The 17,440-nt window shown below is 33.0% G+C and overlaps 2 protein-coding genes across 3 annotated transcripts; both read left to right on the plus strand.

The window, feature by feature from the left end:
* Window positions 1-1,626: 1,626 nt before the first annotated feature.
* Window positions 1,627-9,352, plus strand: LOC111289313 (ATPase 11, plasma membrane-type-like). Of its 2 annotated transcripts, none has more exons than XM_089767623.1 (22): window positions 1,627-1,763; window positions 2,278-2,392; window positions 2,804-2,923; window positions 3,006-3,104; window positions 3,192-3,329; window positions 3,472-3,606; window positions 3,772-3,951; window positions 4,178-4,384; window positions 4,476-4,595; window positions 5,021-5,140; window positions 5,716-5,838; window positions 5,947-6,051; window positions 6,140-6,284; window positions 6,650-6,814; window positions 6,893-7,131; window positions 7,220-7,252; window positions 7,361-7,442; window positions 7,559-7,719; window positions 7,932-8,144; window positions 8,386-8,568; window positions 8,694-8,872; window positions 9,050-9,352. In XM_089767623.1, exons 2-22 carry the CDS (start codon window positions 2,327-2,329, stop codon window positions 9,144-9,146), a joined length of 2,910 nt encoding a protein of 969 aa, XP_089623749.1. In that variant the 5' UTR covers window positions 1,627-1,763; window positions 2,278-2,326; the 3' UTR covers window positions 9,147-9,352. The 2 variants fall into 2 exon arrangements, with proteins under 2 accessions (XP_089623749.1, XP_089623750.1); XM_089767624.1 differs by having other exon boundaries at window positions 9,053-9,352.
* Window positions 9,353-12,998: 3,646 nt separating this feature from the next.
* On the plus strand, window positions 12,999-16,383 carry LOC111290370 (nudix hydrolase 8-like). The gene is made up of 9 exons (XM_022881652.2): window positions 12,999-13,471; window positions 13,699-13,973; window positions 14,427-14,492; window positions 14,579-14,716; window positions 14,949-15,026; window positions 15,195-15,245; window positions 15,366-15,400; window positions 15,534-15,642; window positions 15,927-16,383. The coding sequence occupies exons 1-9, from the start codon at window positions 13,357-13,359 to the stop codon at window positions 16,131-16,133; spliced, it is 1,074 nt and encodes a 357-aa protein (XP_022737387.1). The 5' UTR covers window positions 12,999-13,356; the 3' UTR covers window positions 16,134-16,383.
* Window positions 16,384-17,440: the final 1,057 nt, after the last annotated feature.

Consider the following 17,440-nt stretch of genomic DNA (forward strand, 5'->3'; position numbering starts at 1 on the left):
TGGAAGTAATTTTATTTTATGAATGCGTACTCGGAATTTGTGGGTTTAAAAATAAGTATGTTTTCTTCCGTTTTTGGTTTTAAAACAAAAAGTTTTTTGTTGTACGAAACTGCTGCATTGTTGATTTCAATGTTTAGAATTGAATTATGCATATGTTGCTTTTTTGTTTTTATTTATGAATTATGGTTAGAAGGAAAGCTCTGTTAGGTGAAAAAGGGTAAAGCGCTCAAATCCGAATAGGGGCTTTGAGAGGGTTGGTGGTTGGAATCCACTCAGATTTCCTTAATTAGCTTAAATCCTAAAATGTTTATAAAAATAAAAGAAAATTACAGCATCATTGTAAAAAGTAAAAGGAAAAAAAAAGAAGAAGAAGGGATATATGGTATACGGTTGTTGATAAATTACAAAGCAGTTACATAGAATTATACGTTGATAAAACATTTCAACAAATAACCCCACTCATGATTACTACTGCCTTTTTACATTTTTTTCGAAGCAAACTTTTGTACGTTTCCAAAGCCAAAGATACCTGAAAGGAACTAAAAATCCTATCAAGTAAACACAAGTGATAAAACTATTTAATAAGACAAAGGTACAAGTACGAGTACTTTCAGTTGTCCAACTTAACTTCACGGCACCGTTTCATTTTTTTCCTCTTCATTCGATATGGTTTAAGTTCCCTTCTTTTTTTTTTTTTCTAAAAAAAAATGAAATTGGCAAAAACATTATCGCATGTCTAAATCACAAAAGCTCAGACATTTTCATATAAGCCAGTCAATGACATTGTGGCAAATTGGCAATATGCCATTGACAATTAGCTTATAACAGCTAGCTAATTTACCCAACCCAGGCAATTATAATTTCTCAAAGAGTCGTTGCTTGCTTGCTTGCTTGTGTTTTGTATCTGAAATCTGGAATTACAGACAATTCCAACACAGAAAAATGATTCTTCCAATGTCATATTGAGTACGGAGACGTTGTTACCATCGTATATCAAATATTATAATAAAATACTACGTGTACTATACAAGTAAGTGAAAAAAAAGATAAGACATTTTAACAGCTTTCTTATACCCATATTTTGGTACAATATGTAAGTTGGAAAAAGGTATAATTTGTGGCAAAAAAGACAGTAATTATTGATTACATAACCCTGTATTTTTTAGAAATACGTGTTAGACTTAATATCAAATTTTAAAAATAATAAATTCAAGATACAATTATCTTAAAAAATAATATTTAATAGATTTAATATTTGAATCTCAAAATAAATAGTGTCTAACTCTATTTTTAAACTATGATTTCACTAATACCAAAATAATAATAATAATAATAAATAACAAGACAAAGTTTAAGGGGAATATCTATTTATTTCATGGCGAGACGAACTTTCTTTCTGATATTTGCTAATGAAGACGAGTGAAATACTGTCTATGGCAAACATGAGCTAAAACAAATAAACAATTATAAGAAAAATATATGCTGAATATATACATCCAATCATAATTGTGTTAAAGTCGTCACCTCAAATCTTTGGAAACAACTAGTTTAACTTTTCTATGTAAATGCTGGCGACGGAGTTGCAGAACATTGCTTTTGTCTCCACATTTTGGCCATTATTTACATCTTTTCTATCGATTCCATGATATCTTGTTTCTGGTGTCAATTTGTATATATACAACCCATCCAGTTTCCGTTTTCAATCACTACTCCCTCTTTCAATTCTCAGGCTTCCATCTTTAAGTGGTTTCATGTGAAAGAAGGCAAGAAATTGCTTCAGTTCTTGTTAGATACTAGTTTTTCAAAATGTGGGTTATTGTTTAATACCTCTGCTTGGTTTTCTAAGACATAGTAGTGAATTTCTAGTTTATATCTCTCTGTTTGTCCCTAATGATTATATTCGATGTTGCTATTGTTAGCCCAAACTTGTCTTTCTTTGAAATGATATGTTGGCTGCAATATCTGTTTCGTGGTTTTTATAACATGAAATAAGTCTTTGGTCGTGTTTGCATGTGAAGTTTGGCAGTTCATCTATACTTACAAAATTATTGCAAGGAAAATGCCAGAAAATCATGAAAATCTAAAATCTTCACAATGTGAAACCCAAGAACAAGCAATCAAAATGGAGATTTTTTTTTCCTTTTAGACATAATGAATAACTCAAGCGACTTCTAATGGTTGGAGTGATCATTATCTGTAATGATAAGCTTGTTCCTTTCTTTTCTTTTGGAAGAGAAAGATGTGAACTGATCATATGGAATGTTCTTTATTTGCCAGATCACCTATCTTTGCTTTGATGGTAGGAAGCTGAAAAAGGAGAACTGCAATGGACATGGACAAGGACAAAACAGCAGCTGCCCTTGAAGCTATTAGCAAGGAAACTGTTGATCTGGTACATTTTTTTTTTTTTTGGTTCTCCGGTTTTAAAAAGATCCTGTGTTCCCAAAATCTTGTACTTGTTCAGGTTTTATTCAGGGAAACATATCTACAGACTGATTAGGGCAACTTTTGTTTTCCATGATCACAATTACTCGTGTTCTATGAAACAAATCTTTTATGGTAGATTTCCTCTCATATTTGTGTTGACAATAATATCAGGTTTCTAGAGTTTTAGCAGAATTAGGAAAAGATTGCTTCCATGAAAGCTCTGTCAAATATCTATTGTTGTCTCTATTTCTTTGTTCTGAAATAGCACAGGAAACATAGTCCTTTGATTTTCTTGTGGTAGTTAATATTTGATAGAAAATGTATTGAGAGTTTGGAACTTATCTTTTGATGACATCCTGGGACTTGCTTGTTGCAGGAGAACATCCCAGTTGAAGAGGTTTTTGAAAAGCTGAAATGCACAGAACAAGGTTTAAGCTCTGATGAGGTTCAGCAGCGGTTGGAGCTTTTTGGTTACAACAAACTTGAAGAGAAAAAGGTAATACTTTTTTATTGTAAATCTTGGCCTAATTTTCAGAAATAAAATACCTTTAATTAAACTGAGTTTTGGTCTGCATCAGGAAAATAAAATACTCAAATTTTTGGGATTTATGTGGAATCCTCTCTCATGGGTTATGGAAGCAGCTGCTATTATGGCCATCTCTCTTGCGCATGGAGGGGTAAGTCGAAGTCCACTTCAGGAAATGATTTTGCACCGAAACTGAATGTCTGAGACCTTGATTTCAGAATTCCCTTTTTCTTTGCAGGGAAAGGACGTAGATTACCATGATTTTATTGGCATTCTGGCACTACTTATTATCAATTCAACAATCAGTTTTATAGAGGAAAACAATGCAGGAAATGCAGCTGCAGCCCTTATGGCTCGATTGGCTCCAAAAGCAAAGGTTTTTGAAACTTTCCCCTGGCCATTTACCTTTTTTTTTTTTTAATGTATTCTTTTCTCCTTGTTATCCACTATACGTATCAAACTCTTTCTTTTCCTTATTTTGGATACATTCTTCATTGGAAATTAATTGGCTTAATCAGGTTTTACGTGATGGGAAATGGAACGAGGTAGATGCTTCTGTGTTGGTTCCTGGAGATATTATCAGTATCAAACTAGGAGACATTATTCCTGCTGATGCTCGTTTGCTTCAAGGAGATCCTCTTAAAATCGATCAGGTAACAGGCTTTATTTACATACCTCTGCCTTCTTATCACAATTTCTACTCACATAGTTTGATTGCCAAATCATATTTTAAAGGGACTGTGGTTTGGTAAAGTCCGGTTGCTGCTGACCCTAACCTATGGTTTAAGAAATCTGCATTTCTTTTTTCATTTTTGCAGTCAGCTCTAACAGGAGAGTCGCTCCCGGTGACAAAACATCCCGGGGAAGGAGTTTACTCAGGCTCAACATGTAAACAAGGTGAAATTGAGGCAGTTGTTATTGCAACTGGTGTACACACTTTCTTTGGGAAGGCAGCTCATCTTGTGGAAACCACAACACATGTTGGGCACTTTCAACAGGTTAATCTTGCAAAATTCTTTGTAACCAGATAGTAGTCTAAAAATATAGATCCTGGGCAAGATCATATTAGATCAAACTAATAGTCTGATATAGATTTTTCTTTAAGTGTCAGACTTTAACATTTAGAAAACTGAATAAATTTACAATGGTCCTCACATTTAAAGTTTTGAAATTGCTAATTGTTCCATTTAATGAGGCATCATGCTGACTGATTGTTAATTCCAGGTCTTAACTGCAATCGGGAACTTCTGTATATGCTCCATTGCCATTGGGATGTTGATTGAACTCATTGTTATATATGGCCCTCAAGGAAGGGCTTATCGTACCGGTATAGATAACTTGCTCGTTATACTTATTGGTGGTATCCCAATTGCCATGCCAACCGTGCTTTCTGTCACTATGGCAATCGGCTCTCATCGCTTGTCTCAGCAGGTCCACAAATCTATAAGTTTATATTTATTTAGTCTGCCATTTTCTTAATTTCAGTAAAAGATCAACTTATATTCATTCAACTTCTGAACAGGGTGCCATAACAAAGAGAATGACTGCTATTGAGGAAATGGCAGGAATGGATGTGCTTTGCAGTGATAAAACAGGCACACTGACTCTCAACAAACTTACAGTGGACAAAACTTTGATAGAGGTGAGAGTTTCTATCACTTTATTTTCTGGACACGGCAAGTAACTGTAGGGGTGGGAATGCTTATAGCTTAAGGAATATATTTCTTCAAGGGTCAAACTTCACACTAAAAAAAAATGTCTAGCAATATGCATGCAAATATGTATATAAGCGCTAATAGTTTATGAGTGGCTCTTGTAAATAAATGATTGATACTGTTCAGAAAATCCTCTTCGATCTGTTTTTTCCCTGATGATATTCCGCATTTTTCCGATCCATTTCTACTTGTTTGTACTTGAGGCACTATTTGAAAGATTTACAGCGTAAGATTCATATTGTTGTTGTGCAGAATATACTCTATTCAGTTTTATTCAGCAAAGAACTGACACTTTTGAGATATATCAATTCCAACTACAATGTCAAACTTAAATGGATCTACTTCATCATAGGTTTTTGTCAACAACGTTGACAAGGATATGGTTGTTTTGATGGCGGCAAGAGCTTCAAGGTTGGAGAATCAAGATGCTATAGATGCTGCAATTGTTTCAATGTTGGCTGATCCTAAGGAGGTAGCATATCTTATTTAATAAAAAAAATAAGTTTCTACTCCAATTCTTGTTGCACAATATCCTCACATTTTTACTCTGAGGCAGCCTACGATCATAATTGGCGAGTTATATCTTTGGTTGTGGGATTTCTGTGGTGAAAAATAAAATCAAGAATTACAGTACATATTCAATAGGCTCTTCTTTGAAGAAAAACATTAAAAAAAAATCATCACCTTTAAGAACAAGTTCAATAGAAGAGCATAAACCTTAGAATCTCACAAGCCTTTGTAGGAATCTCATTTGGAATATATAGTTTGTTTTTCAAACCTTTGACAATTTCCTCCTTGAGGTAAAGCTTGGTTGCATAGGAGATAGGACAACAACTTGAAATTTATGAGGAAAAACCATTAAGCAGTATGATTGATGTATTGGGGTTTGCTGATTTCTGGCTTTGAAGTGCTTGGTGGCATTGCTATGAAATTTTAGCTCCCTACATTGTAATTCCTTCCTAACTGTTGAAACTCACATTCCAATTTCCATTCTCCATATTTGCATATCTCTAATTAAGTTGAGTTTATCCTGTTGACTATTGTAAGGCACGAGCTGGAATCACAGAGGTTCACTTCCTTCCCTTTAATCCAACTGACAAGAGAACTGCCCTTACTTACTTTGATGAAGCTGGTAAGATGCATAGAGTCAGCAAAGGTGCACCAGAGCAGGTACAAACCATACCACTAATAAACCGAAGTTTCTGTTTTCCGACAGTGCATCATGTAAGGTTGCCTGAAACTCATAAGTTATTGGCCTCTTCTATATGCAACTTGTAGATACTGAATCTGGCCTGGAATAAATTGGATATTCAAAAGAAAGTTCACTCCATAATTGATAAATTTGCTGAGCGTGGACTTCGATCCCTTGCAGTTGCTCGACAGGTACCAAAGCTTTTTACATATCACTATAATATCTTTGAATATCACTCCTTCATTGAGCTAATGGAAGAAGTGCAATTATTTTATATAGGAAGTTCCTGCTGGTAATAAAGATAGTCCTGGAGGACCATGGGAATTTGTTGGTCTTCTGCCTCTATTTGATCCACCCCGCCATGACAGTGCAGAGACCATTCGAAGGGCCCTGGATCTTGGTGTCAGTGTTAAGATGATAACAGGTGTGCATTATGTCTGACTAACCTCCTATCCTTCCCTTCAATAGAATGATTCTTCTGGCAAATGATCTCTATGAGAGAACTTTGGTATTTGCCTAGTGTATGTTTCTTTCCATGATGTACTCACTGCAAACCATTCTATATTTTGCATCCTTTTGCAAAGGACCCTTCCAAAATCCAAATAGAGGACCTATCATATAAAACATATGGGGGAAGATTCTGAGTTTTAATTTTGCTACAATTGACTCAGCTAGGAATCTATTTCACTTGGTTCAATGGTACTGTAGGATCACCAAATATTGTATTCAATTCTTTATTTTGGGATCAATATTGGCATCATAATGTTGGCTATTGGGTTCTTGCTCCAGGTGACCAACTGGCAATTGCTAAGGAGACAGGAAGAAGACTTGGGATGGGCACAAACATGTATCCTTCATCATCTCTGCTTGGTGACAAAAAGAATGAAGCAATTGGAGCTTTACCAATTGACGAACTTATTGAGAGTGCTGATGGATTTGCTGGAGTTTTTCCTGGTAAATATATTTGCTATAATTTCTGAGCTCTATAAATATGCTTTGCATTCCAGATATCTGATTCCATATTTAATGCAGAGCACAAGTTTGAGATTGTGAAAAGACTACAAGCTGAGAAGCACATAGTTGGAATGACGGGTGATGGGGTCAATGATGCACCTGCATTGAAGAAAGCAGACATAGGGATTGCAGTTGCAGATTCCACAGATGCTGCTCGAAGTGCTTCAGATATTGTTTTGACAGAACCTGGTCTGAGTGTGATCATTAGTGCTGTTTTAACCAGCCGTGCAATCTTTCAAAGAATGAAGAATTACACGGTAAAAAGAGAATTTCATTTTATAAGCAAGGAAGTGGAGTTAATATCAAATAATTCAAGTTTCTCACTTTGTATTATCCTTTTTCCAGGTATATGCAGTATCGATCACAATTCGTATAGTGGTGAGTTACCAATATGTTTTTGCCATTTACCCTTTTGTTAGGTACAAAACCATCTAATTTAACTATTATAGTCTTTTTTTTAACATTAAATCGGTTTTTATCTTTCAGTTGGGGTTTATGCTGCTCACTCTAATCTGGAGGTTTAATTTCCCTCCTTTCATGGTCCTAATCATTGCCATTCTTAATGATGGTAAGTGGATACTCTATTGTCTTAGTATTCATCTTTAAGAATGCTTCTTTCTAGTCACATGAATTCCTAATCCTTTCTCTGCTAATTTACTGACAAATGATTTTGTTTCCTTCCAGGAACCATTATGACAATATCTAAAGACAGGGTCAAACCATCACCAGTTCCGGACAGTTGGAAGCTCAAAGAAATTTTTGCTACTGGGATTGTCTTAGGCTCCTACCTGGCCTTAATGACCGTTATATTCTTCTGGGCTGCCTATGAAACTGATTTCTTTCCGGTAATGCAATTTTTGGTTTGATCTCTTTCTATCATAATATTCTTTTGCAAAGATAAAGACCATTTATAGAATTAATTGCAACTAGAACTGCAAAATGGCAACCAAATAAATTGATTTGAAAAATACATTTAAACTTCATTCTGGTTCAGCTAGTGAATTATGCTTAAGGATTAAGGCACATGTATTAACTCTTTCTCTCCTTTGTACCCCAGGATAAATTTAGCGTAAGAAGCTTATGCCATAAGAACTTTAATCTTACAGAAAAGGCGGGCAAAGACAATTTGAATGCACTGTTAGCATCTGCAGTTTACCTCCAAGTTAGCACCATCAGCCAGGCTCTAATATTTGTGACTCGCTCTCAGGGATGGTCATTCATGGAAAGACCCGGTCTTCTGCTTGTTATTGCTTTCATCATTGCTCAACTGGTAAGTCAACCGAAAACTTCAGTTATGTTGTTTTAGTGGATAAAAGGAGGGATAATAACTATTAAAGTGCCCCAAGATCGTTTTCATTTTACAATATTACATGGTACGTGAAAATGGAATGATTTTTCCTATCAACATGACAACTTTGAGTCTGGTGCACATTTGAGTAGAGCCTACTGTCATAATTTCCGATTATTTGATAATTTGTTCATCTTCATTTATAAACCAATTATCTGTGTAGGTTGCAACTGCTATTACTGCTGAAGCAACATGGGGTTTTGCTGGAATCAAAGCTATTGGCTGGGGATGGTCAGGTGTTGTTTGGCTTTACAACATTTTAACTTATGCACTGCTTGATCCCATCAAGTTTGCAGTTCGATATGCACTTAGTGGTAGAGCTTGGGATCTTGTGTTTGACAAAAGAGTAAGTAGACAAAACTTTCCTTACAAAATTCGTTGTTTCAACGGGAATAAGTTCCTCATTGTTGAAACATATATATACACGACGCTGCTTAGTTCCTAAAATGAGCTTCTGCTATTTATTCCCAGACGGCCTTCAACACTCGAAAGGACTTTGGTAAAGAAGCTCGTGAGGCTGCATGGGCCGCTGAACAGCGAACAATCCATGGCCTACAGTCTACGGACTCAAGGATCTTCTCTGAAAAGCACACGCTTAGGGACATCAGTTGCATGGCAGAAGAAGCCAAAAGGCGTGCAGAGATTGCAAGGTATGTTCTCTTTGTTGGTAGAATTATACGAGTTACACTCTACAGAGCCAGCCCTGTTTGCAAATGCTCATGCAAAGACTCAGGAACCAATTCAAGCAAAATTTCTTTTTTCGCATGCATTCAATCAACAGATACATTCAACTGAAACTAACTCCATATATTTCTTTGTTATGTCAGCAGATTAAGAGAACTTCATACCCTGAAAGGCAGAGTGGAGTCGTTTGCCAAGTTGAGAGGTTTGGATATTGATGTCAATGCACATTACACAGTCTGAGAGGGTTACTCTCATGTTCCCAACAGCATTTCGAATATCATTCCTCACTTGTTTTTGTCTTTTTGTTTTGCTTTCTCGAATTGTATCCAACCACTTTCAAGCGGTAGTTTTCTGCCCCTTAATATCCAAAATGAAACTGATGTTACTCAATGATTATGAACCATCAATAAGAACCTGTAATGCCAATAACATCATTTACACTTCCTCCCAAACTATGGTATTGTTATTTCATTATTCTTCTTCTTATAATTGTCTATCATACCATAATTGTAATATTAATCTTCTTATAATGAATCATGCCATGATTCCAACCTATTAAGACATCCTAATCATTGATTCTTTTATTAATTTCTGGCACTGATGGATTTGGCAGCTGGAAATTGCCTGATAGTTTGGCAGAAGACTTGATTAGAAGACATAATGGGAAAATGAAGTTACGTAAGATAGGGCAAAGACTTCAAAATAATGTGGAAATAAAAATTTGTAGAATGAACATGACACATGTTACCGTTCAGCTTTCAATGTCCACTTTTGCATGGTACCGTTTTATCATGACACGGCTTCTTATTCATCACGTGAACAACAAGATTTCAATGTCAATTAATTAAAGTTAATTAAGTTAAAACTCGAGAGAAACATCATTAAATTAAGGTTTCGTTTAATTTCATATTCAATTTCAATTTTATTATATCCCTTTTTTTGCATAACTAAGATGTGTTTTTAGAAGTGTATTTGTCTTTTAAGGTTACCGACAACGATCCACGTAAGATCTTTGATGGTTTAAGGGAAATAAAAGGATATTTTAAATTTCAAAAGTATTTTTTTTTCTTGTGTCTTTTAATAAATTAAGGAAAATATAGAAAATTGAGAAGATTTTAGAGGAAAAAAAAAAACATTGGTCGGTGGAGTGAAGAAATTTACTACTTTTCTAATTATGAGATGAGATGAGATGAGTTGGTTTTATTTTAGCACTGCCGACCAATATATTTATGATTTATTGATGGATTTTCATATCTATTTTGTTTAGGGTTGTAATTTGATAGTTTGTTCTTTTTTTAAAATGTTTCGATTTTTTTATTTAAATAATAAAATATTTACTTTCAATTCATTTTCAATTCATATTAGATTTAATTAAATTAAATGAGTTTATTAATGAATATTAAATAAATATATTCATAAACATATTTATGAATAATAATTAAATTACAATAAATAAATTTAAATAAATCTTAAATGAATTTAAATGAATTTTAAAATATAATTAAAATAAAAGATAAAATTATAATTCTATCAGTATTATTATAATCGAACAGCAAATAAATAACGAATAAATGAATTTTAAATAAATTTTAAATGAATTTATTTACAAATATAGGCAAGTCACATAAATCTTTATTTATATTTGATTCATTCATAATCAAATAAAAAAATATTATTTAAAATTATTTATTAAATTTAATAAATAAATAAAAATAAAAAATATGTACACCTCTAATTTTGTTAAAAAGAAAAATTACCTATTGATTTGGGTTGGGCCGATCTCCAGCTAGATGGTATCAAAAGATAATGTTTTTATGCTTTATTACACGTGGAACTTCAACAAAATAACCACATCCACAACCAAAAAAAAAAATTAACATCAACTATTTCATTATTAAAATAATAAATAATAAAATCTCTAAGAAAAATTTAAGAGAGAGAAGGATATTTTATTTTAATGTCAAGATATATAATATGTTTTAAGGAGAATTTAAATTTATAGATTGTTCATAAATAATTTGTTGCTAGTGGTGAAAATCAAATTTAAATTTTATAAATAAAATATTAATGCTTATAATTTAATCAATTTCAATTGATTTTAAATATTTTTTATTTTTTTAATCTTTTAAATTACAATAAAAATTGGAACTTGAGAGCCTTAATCTTAAACCGACACTAATCTTCACCTTAGACATCCAAATTTTGATGAGATTATATCGACTGTTGGGTGTGATGTGCACATTGGATGGTCCTGATTCTTTTCACAAAATCCGATGGCTATAAAGAGAGTATAATATTATATTAAAATGTTCCCAAGCAGTATGAGATAAAAACTTTTGCTTAATGCCCAGCAGGCAACCGCGGATCTGAAACTCACGTGCGGTGATGCTATCCACGCAATTTTTAGTTACCAAAGCAAACAACAATAATAATAATAATAATAATAATAAAATAAAAGAAAAAAGAATGCTACTATGCTGGTTTCCCACGCTCGAGAAGGGTGTGCGGCTCACGCGACAACTTTGAATAGAAAAGCATATGTGTGCAGCGACGTTCATAATTCAATTTTAATTAAATTAATCAAATTAATTGATTAAATCGATTTAATTCAGTTAATTAGTTAATTATCGAATTAACTTTGATTGGTTAACAAAAATGATTTTAGAAAAATTTTTATTTTCAAAAATCAAATTAATCAAAATTTTAACCGAAATATAATATAATCCAAATATAAAATAAAAAATACATAAAATAAATCATTTAATTTTATAACTTGTTAAAATTTTTAATATAATACTTTAATAGTTGAATATTTTGTTAGATGATTTTATTTAGTTTGTTTAAAATATGAAAAATTAAGAGTTTAAAATATAATTTAATTTAAATGTATTTATTGTTTCGTTAACCAAAAAAATTAATCAAATTGATCAAATTAAATTCAATCAGTTAATTTTTAAAATTCATAAATTCAGTTCAATTCATGAAAATAAAATAATTTAATTTAATTAATTTAATTTTAAATAATTCAATATGAAATTAATTAAATCGATTGAATGAACACTCATATCACTATAAACTCTACTTAATTAGTTGATGGAGTAAAGCGAGAATTGATGTTGTGTATATAATTACACTTTTAAAGTTTATTGTTGTAGATATTCAGTAAATTAAAGAAAAAAAAAACTTATAAGTGCTAACATGATTAAATTGAATTGAATTGATAAAGATAAAATATTTCATGCATACAACTTAAGTTTCATTTTAATTATCAATTATTTTATTGAATATTTTGTAAATTTAATGTAAATTTCATTGAAATTGGCTGTATCCAAACAGATACCACATCTTTTAGAAATGGAAGAAATATGAGAGAAAGACATCATAACAACAACAATAACTTTTATATATTATCAATAAGTGATTGGTTTAATTAATTAAAGTTCGTCTTTTTCGACGAAGAGATATTGAATTTGAATCTTATCAGTGATTATTTATTGGAGTCATTTCGAATGTATGAACTACAATAAATTATCTTAAATTATCAAATACGACATATTTTATCTTAATTTAAGAAATTAAATAATTTATCTACTCTTAAATTTTTCTTAAGAAAAAAAAGCCTTTTATGTTTTCCTAGTAAGAATTGGCTCCAAGAAATTCAGCTTGTTTGACTTAGCAGCTCCCTTCCAAGCACATCACTTCTATTTTTTTTATTATATAAAAATTTATTATTTTTGAATGTGTAATTATGTATAAAATTTTTATAAATTTTACGTAATTTTAAAATTTGATTGATTAATTATAATACAATGAAAATGAAATGCTCCCCTTCCACGTTCCCATAAGGCGTGTACGTACCAAAAACAATCCCACTTTGTTACTCTCTCTCTCTCTCTCTCTCTCTCTCTATCTTATTTTTGTTTTGTTCCCATAAAACAATTTCAAGATTTTCGTTGCTTCCCTCGTTTTCTTCATTTAGCTGTGAATGAATTGGAGATCTTTTTACAGTTGCTTCCTTCTTTGCTTGTCATCCATCAATCACGGCCCATCTCACACCACATATTCAGCAACATATCAGCCTAGTTGTTTTCTAATCTTTTGCTTCATTTGGATAAAGAAATATAGGCTTATGTGGCTTGTCTCAACCATTAAATCTTGTTCAAGGATTCTAATCATCATGCTTCACGTGTTTGTTTTGTCCCCTCATTTCATTTTCAAAGTGTATTATTCTCTCATCCCATCTCTTTGGTCAATCCGTTCCTTCGGCCAGCGTTAAATTCTATAACTCTTTCTTGTTTTCTGGAATCAATGTTGCTCTGATAGTTACAATTGTTTTGTTTTACATCTGTGACCGAGGATATTTATATTATATTAAGGAGTTGGTACCGTTAAACCAGTGGGGTTGTGGTCGGTCGTCTGAAGTTGTTGAGAGTTTTGGATACTGTCTTAAATGGAGTGCAGCCTTTTTAGTTCAAAGTCGATGCCAATGTCCGAGATAGCACACATGGAAAGGACATATTCAAGCCAGCTTTCGAGTTTCAGGCCACAATTCTGTACTTGCAGAGGTAAATCTATTGGTTTAGCCGGCAGTTTATCAGTCAAGTCGGTCAATATTGTTGTTTCCTTGTTAGATTCCTGAATTTTCTTTTCACTTTCCTTCCTGTTTTCTGTAGTAAAACAGAATACTTTTGGTTTTGTTCATACAAACATAAAGTTCTGGATTAGTTGTCTTGATCTGATGATACTTTGATTTTGTTTAAATGAAAGTTCTCTTTTTTCCCATCATTTTCAGGTATATCTCCAAAGGCTTCTTATTCAAGTACTCCGAATAACACCTATATGCCAAAGAAAGCTCCTAGTCCAGTTGACCAAGAAAAAATTGGAGCAGGAAATTTACTATATCAGATTAATGGAACAAATTCATCTTTGTTCTCGAGAAATATGAGAACACTAGATGCTTTTGATGATGAATATGGTGGAGTCATTGTTGATTCAGAAAGATTACCGGCTAATCCAAACGTCTTTGCTTTTATGCTTCGTTTCTCAATTTCTCACTGGAAGGCAGAGGTAATTAATCTCAGTTCATGATTTTATTATAGCCTAAAATCAAGTTTTGGCTGATAATGCTAAAGACTAGACTAGGCAATGCATTTGATTGATTCTCTTACAGAAAACATGTTCCCTAGCTTTTCAATCATTTTCTTTTAACTATTCTGTCTTGCATAAAACTAGTTTTTGCCTTTAACCACCGTACCCTGTATATTTACATAGCCACTCTTTGATAGCATAACATAAGATGAGAGTAAATTTCTAGTGTATACTTGGGAATTTGCATACTCGCAGCGTTAAAAGAATTCAATTAATCTAATCTGAACTTCTCCGGATGTGCATTTCAGTCATTCTGATTTAATTATGGGCAAAGCAAGTTGCTTTGTGGTATAGCAAGATAAAATCCTATATCCATTTTGGAAATCAACAGTAACTTTAGGATATTTCTGATCTTATGCCATCAAACTGCAGGAAAAGAAGGGAATTTGGCTTAAGTTGCCAGTGGAAAAATCAGATCTTGTTCCAGTTGCTGTCAAGGTATCTTCCAGACAAAAATGGAAAATGGAAAATTCTTTCCCCGTTTACATTCAATAATCTCTAAGATTAGGAGGTTTCTAATGCAGGAAGGATTTGAGTATCACCATGCAGAGAGAGAATATGTAATGTTAACTTACTGGCTACCTGAAGGACCTAGCATGCTTCCTGCTAATGCTTCACATCAAGTAGGGGTTGGAGGGTTTGTCATCAATGACAAAAATGAGGTACGAAATTGGTTGAGCTTGAGTTGATAGCTCATAGCTGTGCAGGGAAAGAACTATTATTTGCATCTATAAAGAACAAGCACGCAAATACAAAACCAATTTGGTTAAATTTGTTAAATTATTCTAATAATATGGACCATACATTTTCTTAAGTTACTTATATAATGTTTTCCAAGCACTAGAAAACCATAAGTTGAACTCTAATGCAAGCATTTGCAACGGTCAATTACAGGTTCTTGTAGTACAAGAGAAATACTGTGCTCCAACATTTACTGGGCTTTGGAAAATACCAACCGGTTTCATCGTTGAGGTATAATATTTCATTGAATTTAATCTGAATATTTTCAAAGTTTTAAATCAAAGAAGGAAAAGAGAACTGAAAGCAAAGAAGCATCTGCTAGGAAGCACAAACAGTAGGCCTTTTTTTTATGCAAATGGCTGGATCTATTAATTAGTAAACTTTTGTTTGGTATGGTAGTCAGAGGAGATTTTTACAGGAGCTGTAAGAGAAGTCAAGGAAGAAACTGGGGTAAGTACTAATTTTCTTCTCGGATTCTATTTCAATCGTCTCGGAATCTCAGTTCAAAGTGTTTAAATTGTCTAATTAGGCTAATTTATTAATACTAGCTACACTTGTTCCCCATTGCAGATTGAAACTGAGTTTGTGGAAGTTGTAGCATTCAGGTATTGCATTACTACTGAGTTTGTGGATGTCACCACTTCAGAGTTCAGACAAAAGATTTTTGTATTGTAACTCAAAATCCATGTAATAAATTTGTGTTATCGAATACTGATATGTGCCTGTAACTCCATCCAGGCATGTGCACAATGTGGCCTTTGAAAAGTCAGATTTGTTTTTCATCTGCATGCTGAAACCTCTATCAACTCAGATTATGGTTGATGATCATGAAATTCAAGCAGCCAAAGTAAGTACCTGGCTAGACTCACCTCCCTCTTCTCATTCTATAGAATGCTTTTCTCTCACCAGTTATTATTAGGGTAATCCACTATTCCAAACGGGATTTTCTTCTCTTTTTAACCACTAAAATTCAGACTTTGATTGATCTGGAAAAGAGTTAGAAAAGCAGTGAGATCGATCATGACTTACTGCAATGAAACAGATTGATTTCTGTTGAATCCTCCTATAAATTATTATCAAGATTAGTTGTGGGCTTATTGAATATTAATTTCTGAATTGGCTATCATGCAGTGGATGCCTTTAGTTGAGTTTGTGGAGCAACCACTAATTCAAGAAGATTGTATGTTCAAGAAAGTCATTGATATCTGCATCGCCCGTCTAGGGAAGCGTTATTGTGGATTATCTGTACATCAATTGGCTTCTAGGTTTGATGGCAGAACATCTTCGCTATACTATAATGTTGTTGACTCACAAAATATCAACTGTATAGGCAACTGAAACAATGCAAGGCGTTGCAAGCAGTGCTCATCTCGGCCCTTCTTGTTGCCCTTGTGGAATTTATTTGTTTTCATTCAACACCAGGGTAAGAATCCAATGGGGCTTCAGATTGACACTACTACCATTTTTGCAAAGAACGCAGCTGATTTATAACCTGTAATTACACATATCTTTCTATCGTAAATATGCCATTGAATGTATAAATATGGTAACTTTTAATGTGTGATTATCTCTCTTTTCTTGTTTCTTATTGCTTGGACTTTCATGTTTCTTTTCCTTCATGATGAACAAAATTTTGGCATTTTTTATGTGAAGGATAATGCACAGAAAAATACTTTTAGGGACCACTGTTGGTGCAAAATTATAGAATTTCAATGGATTTACTAAAATTACATTCAAATGGAAATTAAAGATGATAGAAATTAGAAGATTCCAGAATTGAGGTTGCTTCCCCCTCTTTTTCTGGTAATTTCTAGGTCAACTATCATTAACTTAGGAAATGGGTTGTCAGCTTCCTATGAATCCCATATAAAACATGTTAAAGTGTCTCGTCAATCAGCTTTTGCAATGATTCGATCTTTTATTCTTTTCTCTAAGAAATACAATGTCATGATTAGATATTTCATTGATAATTGAAGATTCCAAGGATTGTTTACATTTGTTATACTTTTCTCGGCCTTGACATGGCATGGAAACGAACCCTATGAACAGCTTGGCGATCAGTCATACCTGAAAAACTTGGGCCGGTTTTGCCCGGAATGCTCGCGGGGCTAATTCAAGTTAGAGGCAAAAGCAAGACAATGCCATGTGTGGAATGCTAATCCAATGTCCTTTGATTGTAGGAAGTTCAGACATTGCTATCCGGTGGGTCAGGGTTCATTATTTTGAGATAAAATTGGTGGTCCTGTCAAGTAAAAAAGCCAAAATGCTCTGATTTCAAATAAGATTTTGCAATTTGCATACTTCTTGCTGGAAGCTGCGCATTGTTTCAAGCTATAGATTTTGCAATCAAGTCAATGATATTTTCTTCCATGATTTTCGCTCTCATGAATTCCCTTAATCACAATCAATTTACTATAATCCCTGTTGCTTTTCAGGGTAAAACATCTGAGATTTCATTCTGTGTAAATAAATTTTTACTTACATGCCTTAAAATGAAAACCCGAAATCAGGCCATAGTTTTTTTTTATATAAGATTCATTTTAACTCAATTGTTTCCCGTGGCTATCATCTCTAAATTGCTAACATTTCATTTAGATAAATGATAAAATTAATTATGATGAAATTAAAAATAATAATAATTATTA

This window comes from Durio zibethinus, chromosome 11 (assembly GCF_047325235.1).
Source record: "Durio zibethinus cultivar Kanyao isolate XHJ-2024 chromosome 11, ASM4732523v1, whole genome shotgun sequence".
NCBI lineage: Eukaryota > Viridiplantae > Streptophyta > Magnoliopsida > Malvales > Malvaceae > Durio > Durio zibethinus.

Bases quoted from the DNA above. Each gene is read 5' to 3' on its own strand.
- LOC111289313 (XM_089767623.1), top strand. From the start codon at position 2,327: ATGGACATGGACAAGGACAAAACAGCAGCTGCCCTTGAAGCTATTAGC. The intron at 6,285-6,649 runs GTGTGCATTATG...TTCTTGCTCCAG, and splicing joins CAGTGTTAAGATGATAACAG to GTGACCAACTGGCAATTGCT. The intron at 7,720-7,931 runs GTAATGCAATTT...TTTGTACCCCAG, and splicing joins ATGAAACTGATTTCTTTCCG to GATAAATTTAGCGTAAGAAG.
- LOC111290370 (XM_022881652.2), top strand. From the start codon at position 13,357: ATGGAGTGCAGCCTTTTTAGTTCAAAGTCGATGCCAATGTCCGAGATA. The intron at 13,974-14,426 runs GTAATTAATCTC...ATCAAACTGCAG, and splicing joins TTTCTCACTGGAAGGCAGAG to GAAAAGAAGGGAATTTGGCT. The intron at 15,643-15,926 runs GTAAGTACCTGG...GCTATCATGCAG, and splicing joins ATGAAATTCAAGCAGCCAAA to TGGATGCCTTTAGTTGAGTT.